The sequence below is a fragment of the Malus domestica genome, chromosome 06, assembly GCF_042453785.1.
Source record: "Malus domestica chromosome 06, GDT2T_hap1".
In the NCBI taxonomy this organism is placed as follows: Eukaryota; Viridiplantae; Streptophyta; class Magnoliopsida; order Rosales; family Rosaceae; genus Malus; species Malus domestica.
Genome location: NC_091666.1, coordinates 22,428,972 through 22,440,428, shown reverse-complemented (window position 1 = coordinate 22,440,428; position 11,457 = coordinate 22,428,972). Strand labels below are relative to the sequence as shown.

General features: G+C 37.0%; 1 protein-coding gene across 2 annotated transcripts; it reads right to left on the bottom strand.

The window, feature by feature from the left end:
• Nucleotides 1-6,008: 6,008 nt before the first annotated feature.
• Nucleotides 6,009-11,096, bottom strand: LOC108172917 (uncharacterized). 2 transcript variants are annotated; one of them, XM_070823553.1, is made up of 5 exons: nucleotides 10,975-11,096; nucleotides 10,551-10,664; nucleotides 6,674-7,020; nucleotides 6,492-6,584; nucleotides 6,009-6,343 (listed from the first exon to the last, which is right to left on the bottom strand). In XM_070823553.1, the coding sequence occupies exons 2-5, from the start codon at nucleotides 10,642-10,644 to the stop codon at nucleotides 6,236-6,238; spliced, it is 642 nt and encodes a 213-aa protein (XP_070679654.1). In that variant the 5' UTR covers nucleotides 10,645-10,664; nucleotides 10,975-11,096; the 3' UTR covers nucleotides 6,009-6,235. The 2 variants fall into 2 exon arrangements, 1 of the variants encoding a protein (XP_070679654.1); XR_011582040.1 differs by lacking the exons at nucleotides 10,551-10,664; nucleotides 10,975-11,096 and adding an exon at nucleotides 8,560-10,470 and having other exon boundaries at nucleotides 6,674-8,241.
• Nucleotides 11,097-11,457: the final 361 nt, after the last annotated feature.

The following is an 11,457-nucleotide window of genomic DNA, read 5'->3' as shown; positions in this document are numbered from 1 at the left end:
GCGAGAAATTTATTTACTTTCTGCTTTGTATCCATGTTTTTTAGCTGGGCATCTGTTGGTCTCGATTCAGAACAGGCATCAGCATGAAATGGACATCTGATCCGGCCATCACACGCCGGAGGTGTCTACCGGTGTTGGCATGAAATGGACATCTGATCCGGCCATCATACGCCGGAGGTGTCTACGATTAGCAGGGACTTGATCAATCTGGCCATGTTTTTATACAGACTCGGCATTCAGCAACACTTTCTAAAGTAGAGAACAAGATTTAACAGCACTTTCGAAACTAGAGAACAAGATTTTTACCGACATGCGGGGGTTTGTCTTTAGTGGTTTGGACTATTGGGTGGTTCGACATTTATCTATTAAACTGGCAGTTGAAAAAATAGTATTTCTTTAATTCAATTATGACTGCCCATTTTTCGTAATATTGAGTATGACTGTCCATTTTTCGTAATAGTAATTAGCCTATACTATTTGAAAAAAAAGGGCAATTTGATTCCATCACCTAGTATCTAGTGGTGGGCACGGGCTGGGCCAGGTAGAAGGATTTTGGGTTTGGAAACCGGACATAACCCGACCCGTTTGAAACGGGCCGGTTCGGTACGGGTCCACGGGTCCATTTACCTTTTCTTTTCTTTTTTTTCCGGTTTTGGAACGGTGCCGATGCAGAAGCAAAATCAAAACCAATTTAGACACTCATTTGCAATTTGCAGTACTCAGAACACAGAAAAACAAATCAATGTATATACTTCGCACATGTTAACGATTCTTCCATGCATGTCCCGAAATAAGTAAACCATGAAATCCTAGATCCTTAGTTTCTAACAGAACCCATTACTCTTACACACAAAACTACATCAAATCAATCTCACAAATAACATCAGTTGATGAATCAAAACAAACAGAAACCCACAAAATTTCTAAATCAGAAACCCACATAAATAAAAACTCTAAATTCTAGAAACCCTAATTTCCTAAATCAGAAACCCTATTTTCCTAAATTAGAAACCCTAATTCATGAAATACCTAGGGATGGCATGATGGAGAGTTAGGAGAGGATGTTGCGATGGTGATCGTGCCTCTCTACCTGGTCCAACCTTTCGCATGCCACCACGTTGCAGTTTTGTTTCCCCAAATAAACCTCCGACATAGTCGATTCAAACAGGGTCGAGTCGGGCCAGCAGCATATGCAACTCGAAGACTGAGTTTACTGCCACAGGTCTTGTAGAAGTGCATATGTAGCATGTCGGAGAAGGAGTGGTCGATCAGCGCATGCCATGATTTGTAGAAATGCATTTGTAGCTGGACGGCTTCCATGCATGCCATGATTTGGGAGCCTGGGCTCGAGAGATTGAGGTCTGAGATGGGAGCCTGGGCTGGAGATTAAGGTTTGAGACGAAAGAAGAAAGGGGATTCAAGGAGGAGAGATCGAGGGAGGAGAGTCGGAGTCAGTGTCGGGATAGAGAGAGGGTGAGGTAAGGGGTGAGTTAAGTGCACTTGAGAATAAGAGAGAGATTGTGATAGAGATTTAGACTTAGAGGGTATTTTTGACAAAAAAAGATAGAGATTAAGGGGTAGGGAACGGTCCGGGCCGGGGGCCCGTTTTCTCCAATTTTAGAACTGGCCTGCCATGTTATTTATCAAGAATCGGCCCAGCCCCGCCCGTTTTGTATGTATAATTTTTTGACCCACCCATTACTGATGCGGAATAAATAAGCACACAAATTAAACCCTCTTTTTGTCAATTGTAGTAAAGAATGTAAGTAGGGATCGTTCTAGGCCGGGGATTAGGAGGGATTGCTAAATCACTTGGAAACTGACTTGAAAACGTAAAAACAAAGTTTAAAACACTAAACTAGACTCAAAGAATGCAAAACTATACTTTAAAATACTAAGATAAACAAAAAGATTCAAAACAGCAAATAAACACTCAAAACTGCCTTAAAAACACTTTCTGGGCAGTTTTGAACACCTAACACAAACTTGGACGAATTTTGGTTTTCTAATGGACTAAAACACTTAAAAACATAATCTAAGACAAGTTCTAATTAATATGACTCAAAGAAATAAGATGGGGTTGATTTTGGACGAAAATAATTAAATTAAGACAAGAACAAAGTAAACAGATTCTTAGACAAATTTGGGTGAATCAAAACAGATTGTAAATGAATTTGAATGAAACTTATGGATGGAAGGCTAGCTAGGAGGTTCTTCTCCACACATGTCACACTTGCATACAAAACGATTTCCAGTTGCTTTTCGATAAACTATGAATACTCAACGCCCCAAATTAACTGTGAATTGCACTAATTAACCCTCATTTTTTCCACAAGTTATTAGGTTGGATAATTGCATACGACAACCCAAAACATTCCCTACAAGTTCCCTACATGAATTGCATAATAGAGATACAAGCAAGAATCATTAAGTTCTATGAAAAACATAAGCATTGACGAGGCACTCGTTACTATGATTTGCATGAAACTTATGCCAAGAATTTACTTAACATGATTGTGACTAGCAACCTTCACTACTTGTGAATATAAGTTCATAACGATTAGGTGAAACTCCCTTATATTCTAGCGTCAAATTCATGCATGAAAATTAAGCGTGCACTCTCAACCAACATACACAAATCAGTTTTTATACGAACAGATAAGTAAATTGAATTCACAACTTATGAATCACAACTGGATGTAATCAAATCATATTGCAAGCATGAACATAGTTTCGAATCACCCCCTATCTAAGAGGGGTTTAGTTCCTCATACTTACAAAGCAAAGATGCATAAATTTAGACATTAAAAACAAAGATAGAAAACACCTAGAAACGCTCCAACACTCCCAAGGCTTGGGCATAGGCACGACACAAGATGTTTCTTCTCTTTCCTTCCTTGTAAGCAGCGGCACTAGAGGTTTTGGACGGTTTTGGGTGGTTTTTATGGTGTAGAATGGATGGGGAATGGTATGGAAAGGTTTAGGATTGATGGGTGGTGTGGCTAGGGGTGGTTTTTGGCTGAAATTAGAGAGAATGGTGGTGGGAAGTTTCGGCCAAAGCAAGGAGAAAATCTGTTCTCTTTTTGATGAATATGAAAGGTGGTATTTATAGGCTTGAGAGAGGACCACTCCATTTCCTTTGCATGTGCATCTTGTGTGGGTGTGTGTTGGCATGTTTCCTCTTTACATTTACACACACATGCTTCATCATTTCAACCACAACACACACACATTTTCTGCCCTATTTTCCTTTACATTTACACACACATGCTTCATCATTTCAAGCACCAAACACCCACATTTTCTGCCCTATGCCGTGTGCTCCCATGTGGTTGCTTCAATGTTCTTCTCTTTGCCATGTGTTTGCTTTCTTTGCCATGTGTTTGCTGCCATGTTTTTCCCTTTACATTTACACACACATGCTTCATCATTTCAACCACAAAACACACACAATTCCTTCTCCTTTGCTGTGAGTTTTGTTTTCACTTTGCATGTGGGTGTCTTTGCATGTGTTTTCTCCCTCTTTTGCCATGTGTTTGCATATGTATGAGTTGTCATTATTTATCCTTGCAATTGCACACACACACATGCACACACATATGCCCAAAACGTCCATCCTCATGCATGCAATCCATTTCAACCCAATATTGATCCAACATGCACCAAAATGCACTTTTCTTGCCAAGGTTGTTATTAAGACCTACAAACAAATGAAAATGGCTTTAAACACTAAAATAACTAAGGAAACACAACGTAAACGCACAAGAATAAGACAATTAAGTCGCATAAATATGCTCCTATCAATTACCCACCCCGAACCATTTTGTATGTACAATTTTTTTAGGATAAATTACAGTTTACACTCTTAAGTTTGGATGTTATTGCAACCTCATATATCTTTAAAATATTTCAATCTCATACATTACTTATCATTTTATTTCAATATCATACATTCCGTTAAATTTTATGTTAGTTTACCAGTTAAATAATGGCGTGGAAATTATAGGGCTCAAATGCATCTTGTCATCCAATCATGCTTCGCCATGTGGCCATTAAGTAAAAAAAATTGTATGACAAGGAAAATGATTTTCAATATGCTTCCTTCTTAATATTTTTCTTAAAAACAAATTTGTGCCTTATGAAACATATTACCCAGAAAAAAATAGCTAGGGTTTTGTCTGCATGTTGTTCCTCTGCTCCCGAACTCCTAAAGATGCCGTCACACAAGTCTTTCATGATCAACAAGAACCCTTTGTAGTTTAATTGCATTTCAAGTATTGGGTTGGACCAATTTTTGGAAAAAAGGGTGAACCAATCAAATTGGGAACTTCCCTGCTAAACTGCGATCTTCGCCGGCAGCTCCTATAGTCGTGTCCACGACTCCTATTTCTACCACAACCACCAGATCCCAAGCACCACCAGCCTCACCGACTTGTGGTGGTTCAGAACCGCACACACCATCGCCATCACATACCATCCGTACAAGTTGAGGGCGTTGATGGTCAGAAACGTCATCGAGGCGGCGAAGACGACGAACCCTCTATCACAAAAAAAAACCCAGTTTCGTCAACGACCGGAGATCTCGAAAAATTGTAGACTCGCAGGATAAACCACATCACCGCTTAGAGAGATTTGAATTTGTATTTGATGGCAGAAAGATGATGGGTTTTGGGTTGGTTTGGGGAAATTTTTGCAGAGAGGAATTAGATTTGGATTTGGATTTGCTGGGTTTTGTTTCAAGCCATGGTGCTGTAGGGATTTGCAACGTTTGGTCCATGGCGAGGAAGGGATGAAGGGTGCAGGGAGGGAGAAAGGTGCGTGGAGATTGAGGGATGAAATGTGCGTGCAGGAAGGGAGGGAGGGAAGGGATGAAGATTATAGGGTGTGGGCCCCACTATTTTTCTCTCTTAGAATTATACTAGCAAAAGAGCCCGTGCGTTGCTGCAGATTTACAATTCTGTTTAGACATATTAACAACAATGTTTACATCTCTATTTACAATCCTATTTTTATAAACATACTATTCAGAACTTCTGACTCTCTTCATTGAAACTTCAGAGTTTTTTCCCACTTGCTTACAAATTGGAATAAAACTGTAATTATTGAGGTGATTTTTTTTACTTGCTAAAAAATTGGATACTTTCTTCAGTCAATCTTCAAAGACATTTAATAAGAAATGTTAAAAACAAATATATGCTGATCTACAAATTTAAGTATGCCATGAAGAGAAAAATAATAATTACAACTTACACATGTTAAAGCAAACATATGAGGAGAAAGTAGACTCTTCAAATTGCTAAGCTAACTACAATAAACTGTTCAACCACAATTCTTAGCCTGCACGTATGAATAAATGTTAGAATTCACATCTTATTGTAAACAGAAATATACTCTAATTCTGCTAAATTGTGAATTGAGAGAGACAAATGCATAGATGTAGAAAAAGAATTATAAACCTTAAAAAATGTGTAAAAAAAAAAAGGATAATCATCCTTTTATAAATGCTTTATTATACTTTGTACCTCATATTTTCAATAGAAATTTAACTTTTGGTCTCAAATCTTTCATTGGCAACCATTTTTTGTTTTTGACTTTTTAGCCAAAATGGTCCATGAGATTTGCATAACTCCTCACTTTGGTCCCTGAGATTGTCCACCATCCATCAACTTGGTCATTCCGTTAAAAAATTCCGTTAAGTTTAGAGTATTTTTGTCAAATCAAGTTCTCCACTTGCTTTTTCATCCTACTTCCCTCATTTCTATCAGAAAATACCCCTATGTTGCTAATTTTGGTAGTGATATCAACTCTTCAACTATTATTAAAAACGATTTGGCATCAAACTCAAGTAAATCATCGTAAACGGTACTTGACTTTTTCCCTTTCGTTAATTTTTGGAAAAAATTGTACAGTTTGCACACTTGAATATAATGAAATGAATGGTTCAAATATTGTAAATCCATAAACAAGGCTAAATCAAAAGAATTAACAAAAAGAGATATCATGTTCCATTACATGAAATTTTCAACATGATTTGCATTATAACTTGCAAAATATCTCAAAGCAAAATATGTTCAAATGTTCAACATCAAAAAACATCCCACATGTCTAACAGCAATGTTCAACTGCAAAATCAATATCAAACTGTTCTAATTCAAAAAGAAGAAGAAAATAAATGGTTGCAACTTGTTTTCTCCCATTTATGCAGTGATATCCAAACTACAAACTCCCTCAATGCTCAAGGCTTCCAAGGCTTGCCTCTCTTTGCTGGTAATTTATATCGTTTGTTGGTGGATTGTGATTGTGATAGCACCACTTGGGAAGTGACACCAATGCAGCCTTGTACCTATTGAAAGCCAAAAGATAATAACTTACACTTAGTCACCCTATAAAATCCAAATCGTACTCCTTTTATCACAATTTACACAAGTAATTGTTGAAAAAAAAGAGGAAAAGAATAAACAACACAAAAACTAAAGGGCTACTGAATGTACCATTTGAACTTGTGGAGTGGGTTGTGAGTTAGATACCATGTCTTTCCCTCTTCCCATTCCTCTTCCTATTCCTCTTCCCATGCCCATGCCTACCTACAATATCAACCAATTTAATGGACTTCATTTTCATTATCAAAACCTACAATTTAAAAAAAAAAAATACAACACAAAATAGATTATACCTCTAGTGTAGATGTGTTAACAACTGAATGATTTGGCTCTTGAGTGGCTTGAGTTGTCACTAGTGTGTTTGCAGTTGTGTGACTTGGCTCATAAGTGCCATGAGTTGGTGTTGACTGACTTGTAGAGCCCCCATTTCCATAAGTTCTTTTTGTGTGGCCCTCATGTCCACATTGTTGACATGTATATGGTCTGTGTGAAACCCATTTCCCTAGCTTTTTTCCACCATGAGTTGTCGCTGGTGGCTTTTCACTAGGCTCCTTTATCCTATTCTTCGTAGGTCTGCCTGTTTGCATCTTATGTAAAGGAGGTTTAATAGTGATAATATATGCCACTTTTAACCATTGATCTGGACCAGGGATAGGTGAAATAAAAGGGGCATAAGCACTGAGGTAAGATGCTTGCTTATAGCACTCATCAACATATAAAGCAACATCTTATTTTTTTCTTAGAATGCAAGCAATAGCGTGAGCACAAGGGATTCCACAAAGATCCCATTTCCTACAAGAACAAGTCCTGGCTCCTAAGTCTACTGCAAACTCCCACCCATGTAAGTGTTGAACTTGGTATTTCATATCTCCAGCTAGAGTAGCAAGGCAAATCCCACGCTCTTTCTTCAACTTGTCAATTATTTTCTCAATTCTTGGACCAACAACCCCCTTTTACTTTAAAGTAGCCACTCTTCTATTTGCCATCCTTACCATTAGGTTCTTCCTTATCATTTGGAGCATAGTCAAAATGGGCTTGTCCCTTGCCTTCACAATCGATTTGTTAAAAGCCTTATATAGATTGTTGGCAAGAATATCACACTTAAAGTATGTGCTAAAATATGATTTACTCCAATGTCCTGGTGGTTTGTCATCCAACCACTTCCAAGCTTCCTCATTGTCTTCTTTCAACTTATCCATAATTGACTGAAACCAAGGTATTGTTGTTGCCCTTGCCGCCTCCCACAAAGTTTGCTTTAATGCGAGGCCACTATGTATTTTTTTGAAGTTATTATGCGAGTGCCTAACACAAAGTCTATGCTTTGCATTGGGCATCAAGGTTTGAATAGCATTAATTAACCATTTTTGCTTGTTTGTGATGAATGCATAGCCATGAGTATTGCTCATGCCTAAGTCACCAATCAACATTTTCAAAAACCACTCCCAGGTGTCTTCATTTTCTATTTCCACAACAACATATGCAAGTGGGAACATCCCATTATTGGCATCAATTCCAATTGTAGCTAAAATTTGTCCCAGATGTTTCCCTTTCACAAAACATCCATCTAGTCCTATAACAGACCTACACCCCTTTTTAAACCCCATTTTGCAAGCTTCAAAACAAATATACATTCTCTAGAATCTTCTTATATCACCTCTCATCTGAATTTTAATAACCACAGTTGATCCAGGGTTTGTACTCTTCAATACCTCAGCGTATTGTTCAAGTTTGCTGTATTGTTGAGCCCAAGTACCACAATTCAATTGTTCTGCTCTCTGCCTTGCCCTATATATTTGTTGAGTAGTCACCTCTTGGCCATAATCTTCCTAACTTGCAGCCTTAAACAAGTCAACAGACCAATCTGGATCAATGAGAAGTTGATTAGCATATCTTTGTGCTAAGAATCTAGAATTAAGGCAAGAAACTTTTTCATCTCTAGCACAAACATGCTTCAACTCAAGTGTTTTAATCTGGAAAGTTGTTGATTTATGCAACCTTGCAACATAAATGACAAAAGGGCAATCTTCTTGACAAACAACCCTAATTCTAACCTTGTCATTTCTTTTAAACCACACACGTTTCCCATTAATTACACTGTAATTAATGATAGCCTCCTTCAATTGTGGTTTATTAGGAAAAAGCATACCATTGCAAAAGTCAGGATTTTTCAAGTCTGTACCTCTATGCCACTCTTTAAACTTTGGTGTAGGCTTATTCTGCTGCCTCTTTCTCTTTCTGCTGGTTACCTCATCAAATTCATCTTCTTCTTATGAAGTTTCATTTTCAAGGTTATGAAAGTCACAAGAATTAGCATCCTCATCTGATATCTCTCCTGCAAACCCCATTTCTTCGAGCTCTTCTGTAATAGGTTGGTCTACATGTTTTTCAAACTCATCATCATCATCAACTTCATAATCAACTTGCAACTCAATCAGAATCCTGCTCATAATCACTGTCTTTAAACACATCCTCATCTGCAACTTCCTCATTTTGCTCCTTTTCAACATCTGTATCTTCCCAATTTCGTCCCTCAACATCTTCAAGAAAAGACACAACATCTCCCTTATTTGTTATCTTAACCTCTTGCTCTACTGATACATCCACATTAGTTGAGCCTTCACCAACATCCTTCTTCTTCTTGTCAACCATAAATAATTCTGTTATCCTGTTTTTTCCCATTTCATCAATTAAAACCAAAACTTCTATATCACGTGTCATTTCAACAAATCCTATCCCAGTAGGCTTTTTTCTATGCATGCTTAATTCCAAGTGATATCCCAATTGTCTTGCAATATCATGACATTCCACCAAAGATTGTATCTTCCCTACTCTTATTCAATGCCAAAACCTTTAAACTATTCCACACTACAAGACAGCAGTAAACATACACACCAACCACTACAATGCCATTTAAAAAGCCAAAATGCAAACCAATGCAAACCAAAGCAACCTTCAATACAAAATGACAAAAACCCACACCTTAGGACCACACCACCGACAACTAAACATTTTAAAATACTTAAGTATCTCAAATGTATCAACAATCTTAGTATTATATGGTTCAAATGCAACTCACCATATTTGGGAGCCTTCCAGATCTGCGAAAATGGTTTGTCATCTCGCAGTCAACTTCATTGCCTCGTAATCCACCAATTCGAAAGATTCCTTACCGATTTCTGATTTTCAGCCTTAGTTCTACACCGGGACCCAAACCCCCAATTCAGAAACCCTAATCACTTTTTCCCTTTTCTTTGTCAACCGACAAGGACGAATGTAGAGAAATGATGACTTTGGTAGAAAATATGAGAGAGATGATAGAAAAAGGGTGAAAAAGTAAGTGGAGAACTTGATTTGATAAAAATACCCTGAACTTAACGGAATTGTTTAACGGAATGACCAAGTTGATGAATGGTGGACAATCTCAGGAATCACTTTTATCGATTTGAAATCTCAGGGACCAAAGTGAGGAGTTATGCAAATCTCAGGGATAATTTTGGTTAAAAAGCCTATGTTTTTCCAAAGGTTGTATTGCAACAACGTATATCAAAATATCTTGCAATTTGACAATTAGCCTTGTAAGATTTCTTTAAAATGTTTAAAAAATGTTGATAAGCACATGTTGTCAATAAATGGGTGTTTGTCAGGGATATGTAAATTATTACATGTGAGAATGTTGTTCTTATCTACAAGAGACAATAGTTGGGAACCGAGAAAATAAAACTGAGATCATAGAATCTGTTGATGAAAATCTGACAACTCCTTGGAAATTGTTCTACTCTGATATTATTTTGAATAATGCAAATGCAAAAATCTTCTTTGTTTTTCAGTTTCCGGAGAAGGGAGAGAGGAAGGAGAGACTAGTAGGTGGGTATTAAAAATAAATAGGTGTCAAGTTATGGTTGGTGGAACTCCAGGTCAGCATGGAAAAATTTCTCGTATAGTAGGACAATTTTGTGTGATGTTTTACTTCGCCCGTATAGAAATGTGTGATCTCATAAACAAATCCATGTTTTATCTTTGGAGCAACTAAATTATAATCATCTTTCTACATGATTGAACGAAGAAGGAAAAAGTAACAAACAGAGTAATGAATATAACCATATTTACATAAGATCAAAAAGAAAAAAAGAAAAAGAAAAATCACAAAATATTCTTAACAAAAATAATTACCTGAAGTTCCATTCAGTTCAAACATAAGGGCCAATCTGGAGATTAACAAATAGGCCTGCTTGTTGCACCAACTTAATGAACTTGACCAAATCATATTCGTCCCTCAAAATAATACTGCAAATTTGAAAAAACATAAAAAACCAATGAATTAGCATATAAATATATTTGCATTAGAGAGGGCATCGAAAATGCAAACTTTAAATGTGAATTGTTGATTGCATTACTTTTTCCGGAGAATGTTCATGGCCATTCCAAAACACAAAGGATGACAATCCCAAAACACAGAAGAAAAAAATCGTAATACATAGTCCTAAATTTCTTGTTGGGGTTTAACAAAAATTTGTGAATCAAATTCAAATTCCTATCCAAACTCAATAACCAGAAAACCAAACAGAGAATACAAAATTTCCAGGAAGAAAACGACCATGGGTAAGAGCGATGTGAAGCAAGAAAACCACCGTAGTTAATCGGCGAGAAAAACCTGACAACGACGGCCGCGTGAAAGAGGAGAAAAAACACCCAAGGTTCTATAATAAGCAAAAGCTGAGAATGGGGAGAGAGAGACGAACAAATAAACACGTGGAAAAGATGGAGTAGAAGAGTCCAGAATAGAGGAAAAGAGAAGAGAAGCACGGATGACAACACGTGTAAAAACGGTCTAAACGAAATTAAACAACTATCCTCTCGTTCTAAGTTTTGATTAGACTACATTTGCTGGTATTTTCGTTCTCCAACTATCCTCTCGTTCCTTTATCCCATATTTTACGTGGGTTAATTCTATCTATTATAAGACTAAATATTATGGATAATCATACAATTTAAATTTAAAAAAAAAAATAGAGATATATACATAAGAAAAAATGAAAAAATGAAAAAATGAAAAAATGTACACGAACCCATGCCAAAA

Bases quoted from the DNA above. Each gene is read 5' to 3' on its own strand.
- LOC108172917 (XM_070823553.1), bottom strand. From the start codon at position 10,644: ATGATTTGGTCAAGTTCATTAAGTTGGTGCAACAAGCAGGCCTATTTG. The intron at 7,021-10,550 runs GTAATTATTTTT...TCCCTGGTCCAG, and splicing joins TGAACTGAATGGAACTTCAG to ATCAATGGTTAAAAGTGGCA. The intron at 6,344-6,491 runs GTACATTCAGTA...GGCTTTCAATAG, and splicing joins CCACTCCACAAGTTCAAATG to GTACAAGGCTGCATTGGTGT.